The 6,416-nt window shown below is 35.4% G+C and overlaps 1 protein-coding gene across 1 annotated transcript; it reads left to right on the top strand.

Annotated features, from left to right (window-relative positions):
* Positions 1 to 3,619: 3,619 nt before the first annotated feature.
* LOC145165783 (putative nucleoredoxin 1) lies at positions 3,620 to 5,867 on the top strand. Its single transcript, XM_079084671.1, has 2 exons — positions 3,620 to 3,801; positions 4,231 to 5,867. The coding sequence occupies exons 1-2, from the start codon at positions 3,712 to 3,714 to the stop codon at positions 5,842 to 5,844; spliced, it is 1,704 nt and encodes a 567-aa protein (XP_078940797.1). The 5' UTR covers positions 3,620 to 3,711; the 3' UTR covers positions 5,845 to 5,867.
* The last annotated feature ends 549 nt before the right edge of the window (positions 5,868 to 6,416 follow it).

Consider the following 6,416-nt stretch of genomic DNA (forward strand, 5'->3'; position numbering starts at 1 on the left):
TATATATATATATATATATATATATATATATATATATATATAATCTAAAGGAAGTTAGCAATAGTAACTTTTATAACTTTAGGTATTTGCAAGAAATGTTTAGTCAATTTGACACTTTTAGTCCTTAAAGTCAAAACTTTTACATTTTTGTGTTTTGAATAAGTTTTTGTGCCTTTAGGTTTTTGCCACAAATTTTTAGTAACTTTGACACTTTTCGTCGTTGCAATGAAAAGTTTTATATTTTGGTGTTTTTTCCACAAAAACATTTTTAGTCCTTAAAGTCAAAACTTTTATTTTTTTGTGTTTTGATTAAGTTTTTGTGCCTTTAGGTTTTTGCCACAAATCTTAGTAACTTTGACACTTTTCGTCCTTGCATTGAAAAGTTTTATATTTTGGTGTTTTTGCCATAAATTTTTAACAAATTTGACACTTTTTGTCCTTGTAGTCAAATCTTTTACATTTTGACATAAAAAAACACAAAAAACCTCATTTAGAATTTTGCCACCATATTTTCCCAACTTTGGCAACTTTCACATTATTGCCACAACATTTTTGGATTTTCTCCACCAGTGTCCCTTCTTTTGGTTGTACACTTTTGATATTTAATTTTAGGGGTTGTCGACTTTCTCTCATATTTGTGGTGATTTACACTTTCAGCACATATGTTTTAAAGTTTGCCGATTTTCCCCATATTACCCCAAAAGCGGCGGAGCCGGGACTTCTTTACTAGTATATATAATTTCCCAAAATACAATATATATATATATATATATATATATATATATATATATATATATATATATATATATATATATATATATATATATTATTTTTTAATATCTTGACTCTTACGAGTCAAGTCACGAATAGAAAATTTACTATTTCGAGTCATGAGTTGACAACTATGTGTATAGTTATTCATATATGAATATATGTATTTATATATGAATATGATATGTTCCGTCGGTCCGGTACGCTGGAACATTTAGACGACAAATTCAAAATGAGTGAATTCTTAACTTTTTTTCTCAATTGAACCATTTCTCTCTCTCTCTCTCTACCCTCCCCCCCCCCCCCCCATTTTCTTTCTTTTTCTCAAATGAAAACGTATTTTTTAAAGATATAAAAAAAATATTTTACGAAAACGTATTTTTTATATGAAACCGTATTTTTTAAAGACATAAAAAATACATTTTATGTAAATAAATATATAAAAATACATACAAATTGTTTATAAATTTTTTTATAATACAACTAAAATACATTATGTTTTATTTAAAAAAAGTTTATGTAAAAAATGTTTTTTGTAATTTATTTGTTTATGTTTTAACGTTTTCGTTATTGTATAAATTAGTATTTGGAAAGTATAAACCAAATGTGAATACGGCTCAACTGGTTAAGGATTTGATTATTTAAGGGGTGGAGGTTACGAGTTTGAGCCCTTTCCCTTTCATTCAACCAATAAATTAACTTTTTCAAACAAATTTCAAAAATAGTCCCTGTGGTTTACCATATATCACGAATTTAGTCCCTTCATTCAGCCAAAAAATTAACTTTTTCAAAAAAAATTCAAAAATAGTTCCTATGGTTTACCATATATCACGAATTTAGTCTCTTTATACCTAAAAAGACGAAAATGCCCTTACCCTAACGGCTGAATTCTAACGGAGTTAGTAAAAAGGGTCATCTGTGCAAGTTTTGCAAACCACAAGGACCATTTGCATCAAAAAAACTTAGCAGAGACTGACTTTGTGACTTTTAAAAAACCACAGGAACCATTTTTGTAATTTTGTTAAAAAAAAATTAAAGACTTTTGTTATCCATAAAATCTTTGAATTTATATAGAATTTTTTTATAAAAAAAATTAATGATATAAAAAAAATTAATGAATGATATGATTTTCTATTTTAGACTCGTCACTGAGACTTCATCAAATCCACAACATGTAAAAAGTTGTTGCTCAAAGATCAGTTTGCATTAATCACCGGGGCTGTTAATCTTCTAACTACAAGTGTAACGTAATTAGAAATTTGTTAACTTGTAACGAAACTGATTTCACTTATTAGTTCAAACAAAGGGGAAATGACCAAATGGCCTACGAAGTTTCTAGGGTTGGTCTATTTAGTCTCTAAACTATTTTTGTTGCTTTATGAGGAAACAAACTCATAGACAACCTGTTTTTTAGTCTCCTGGACTTGTTTTACCCAGTTTGGAGTGTCACATCCACACTATTTGCCACAACATCCATGACATGGCAACCAACTTACTTGACTATTCCAAAATCACAGAGAAACCAAAATAAATCATTTCTTATCCTGTTGCTTCGTCTTCTTACTCTTAACAACCTGTTTTGTCTTCTTCATCTTCACAGCCTGCTTCTTCTTCTCCTATCACCATCTTTGTTGATTCTGATTGTGATCCACTTAGGTTTCCTCATTTTACACATCTCTACTCTGGGATATGTGACTTGTCCGCCACATGTTTGATTCTTTGCCTCAGAGAGTTTGATCAACTCGTGGATTAAGCTTAAAGAAGGTTTCCGGTCCTCGACTTACAACCTAGATATTTGTTTTTTTCTCCCTACTTACTTTCGAGCTTGAAGCATACATTGAAGATGAAGATCTCAGTTTATTTTTGAGATAATTCCAAAGGTCTTCTTCCTTCTTAACTAATTAAGATTAAGCAGATGCCTCATGAAATTACATAAAATAATATACAAAACTTCAATATAAGTGAAGTAAATCCATAGGTTTTTAGAAAATCATGTTCATAACTAGCAGTCGGTATCAATAAATGAAAATTTTAAGTAGAGCATGTAACATATAATGCATACAGTACAACAAGTAAGGCACAAGGTACAACATCAAATGAAATCAACTATAATCGTTCATGGCGGTGAGTTGATAGTTCAGAATTGCAAACATAACTTCGATGTCGTAGCCGACAAGTGCACTCATCGTCGATTACTCGACATCAAACAACTTCACTTTAGTAATCTTTCTGTCTTTCAACGTATGAACTACCGTTTTCGGATCCATCTTATGTGTCGCCATTGTCCCCCATTTCACACTCAACCCTTCAATTTAAGCAAAGAATCGATCGAGATGACAATTTTGGTTAATGGATTGAAATAAAACTGTAGGGTTCAATACTTAAATCAAATGAAAGCTCTTTGGATTTTGGACACATGCGGTTGCATGTAAGTGAGTATGGGTTAATTAAGATTTCAACAAAGAAATTATCGATCAACGTGATAGTCAACATATACGGGGTGAGCTGGCAAAATTGTTACCGGTTTACCCCTTCAGATCTTCCAAAATGACCATTTGGACCCGACAAAAACAATTTTGTCCCTCTATAAAGCCACCAAAAAAATTGCGGGATTAAATTGACCAATCCTTAAAAAAGGCATTTGTGTCATTTCCCCTAAAACCAACAAAAATAATGAAATTGAGTAGGATTTTATGATTATACATTTATTATCCAAAAAAATATATTTAAAATACAATAGCAAATGAAAAAAGGAATATGACATTCCAATTCGACCAATACCATCAATAGCGTGTCCCGGAAGCAAGGAATATGCGACGCACTCTCGTTCATAATTTATTTACTTCGTCTCCAAGAATTTCTAGAACCACCGAATACTTGTTAAAAAAGCTCCCATTATTAACGCCTTCACTACAATCCGATCTCTTTGGTGCTTGAACAATGTCGGATAGTGTTGAAGTTGTTCACGATATTAAGTCGATCCTTACTTCTACCGGAACAAATTATCTTGTTCGCAACAACGGTGATCAGGTATCCAGTTTTCTTCCACCTTGTAGTTCAGTCCTTTATTCCTTTTATCAGTTATCTGGATCGCAACTGGTTTTTTTGCATTTATATTTCCGGGTTCATACGGGTCTAATTCCAGTTAACAATTTCTGGTATCAACTGGTTTCATACCCACTTTACAAACCGAAACTGATTCCCTGGTCCAGTTCTCGGGTCTTGTAATCCTTCAATTTTGGTTTTTGGGTTTTCCGGGTACGGCTCCGATCGAGCCATGTTCGGACCCACTTTCATCCCTATAGACTTTAAATGGATTGTGTTTATGGATCTGTATTGCTTGTTACAACTATTAACACGAAAATTGGGACTTTAGGTTATTGCTCCCTTACACCTCATTATACTTGGATTGAGATGTCCGTTTGAAGCAATTACACAAAACTATCTTGGATTTTTCAGGTTGCATTCGACACCTTGAATGGTAAAAAGCTGGGCTTATATTATTCTGCATCCTGGTGCGGCCCATGTCAAAGGTTTACCCCAAACCTAGTCGAAGTATACAACGAACTTCTTCCAAAAGTTGATTTAGAGATCATATTCATCTCATCTGATGAAGATCTTGAATCCTTCAATGGGTATTTCTCCAAAATGCCATGGCTTGCAGTTCCATTCTCTGATTTCAAAACACGAGCATGTCTAGATGGATCTCTTGAAGTCGACGGAATCCCTCATCTCGCGTTCTTTGATGAAAACGGGAAACTTTTGACTTATCGTGGGGTTGAAATCATTGGGGAATACGGGGCAGAAGTGTACCCCTTTACACCAGAACGGTTCAAGGAGATTGAAGATGAAGAAGAAGAAGCTAGAAAGAATCAATCTTTAAGGTCCATCCTTGCGTCTCCCTCACGTGACTATGTCATCTCAGCCAATGGCAAAAAGGTAAATATCACCGATCTTGAAGGGAAGACAGTCGGTTTGTACTTCATGCTGTCATCATTCGAGAGCTCAAATGATTTCACTCCTACGCTCATCAAAGTATACAACGAATTGAAATCCAAACAAGAAAACTTTGAAATTGTAATGATTCCACTAGATGACAATGAAGAATCTTTCGAGAAAGAGCTTGCTAATATCCCATGGTTTTCACTTCCATTGAAAGACAAAAAATGCGAAAAATTAGTTCGATACTTCGAACTCTCGACATTTCCCACTTTAGTCATTATCGGTCAAGACGGTCAAACCCTTCACCCAGATGTCGCTGATGCCATTGAAGAACACGGTATTAACGCCTACCCTTTCACAGCAGATAAATTCTCTGAGATCGAGAAAGCCAAACAGGAATCACAAACTCTGGAATCGGTTTTGGTTTCCGGAGACCTTGATTATGTGATCGGGAAAGATAACACGAAGGTGCAAGTATCTGATCTGGTGGGGAAGCATGTACTGTTGTATTTCTCAGCACACTGGTGTCCGCCATGCCGTGCCTTCACTCCAAAACTTGTGGAAACATATCATGAAATCAAGAAAAAACACGATAATTTTCAAGTTATTTTCATCTCGAGTGATGAAGACCAAGATTCTTTTGATGAATACTATGGTTCTATGCCATGGCTGGCGCTTCCGTTTGGGGACAAGAGGAAGCAATCATTGAGCCGTCTTTTTAAGGTTGACGGGATTCCACTGTTGGCGGCTTTAGGGCCCACCGGGAAGACGGTTACGACCGAGGCTCGGGGTCTTATTATGGCTCATGGTGCTGATGCGTTTCCTTTTACAGATGAACGGATGGCTGAGATTGAAGCTAAGTTTGCTGACATGGCAAAAGGGTGGCCGGATAAAGTGAAGAATGGGCTGCATGAAGAACATGAGCTTGTATTGACAAGGTCACAAGGGTATACGTGTGATGGGTGTGATGGAGAAGGGAAAGTTTGGGGGGATAATCGCGAAGAGTGTAATTTTGATCTTCATACTGAATATGTTTTTAAAGAAAGTGGTAATGGGAAGGAGGTTGTGGAAGAGAAGGGGAATCCGGAGGGGTGGATATGTGATGGAGATGTTTGTTATAAAGCTTCGTAAATAATAATTTGTGTTGAAGGTTTTGTGGGTATGTATGCTAATTGCTGCTATAGAGAAGTACACCATTCGTACCTCGTACATGTCTCCAAAAGCACGTTTAGTCCTTATTTTCAAAAATTAACTCGGACCGTCCCTTGACTCTGTTTTTTATACACGTTTAGTCCCTAATGACATAAAATGACTATTTTACCCTTAATAATTTCTTTTACAATTTTATTTTATTTACTTATCATTTTAATATTGAAAAAGAAAACGAAAAAAAATATCTACACCCCAACTTACCCTCCCCCTTCCCTTTCCCCAGCTTTGTCTCCCTCTTTCTCACCCACTCTTCCTCTCCGTTGATCGGACATCGACCATCAATAAAATCACTACAATCGAGCCATCAATTATCGTAACCCGTTATAGCCCCAACACCCTTCGCTCTCACATTCTTGCGTTAGTCTGCAGATCCTTCGAACAACACGGTTACGCTCCATGGGAGGTTTAAGATATTGATGTTTTCAGGAACAATGCTTCCACCGTCGGCGCCTGCCAATGCTGGTGGGTTGTGGGTATTTTTGGCAAGCGGA

Source organism: Lactuca virosa, chromosome 3 (assembly GCF_052849685.1).
Source record: "Lactuca virosa cultivar CGN04683 chromosome 3, Lactuca_virosa_CGN04683_v6, whole genome shotgun sequence".
Taxonomy (NCBI): domain Eukaryota; kingdom Viridiplantae; phylum Streptophyta; class Magnoliopsida; order Asterales; family Asteraceae; genus Lactuca; species Lactuca virosa.

Excerpts from the sequence above, each read along its gene's own strand:
- LOC145165783 (XM_079084671.1), top strand. The coding sequence starts at position 3,712 with ATGTCGGATAGTGTTGAAGTTGTTCACGATATTAAGTCGATCCTTACT. Across the intron at positions 3,802-4,230 it reads TTCGCAACAACGGTGATCAG|GTTGCATTCGACACCTTGAA; the intron begins GTATCCAGTTTT and ends TGGATTTTTCAG.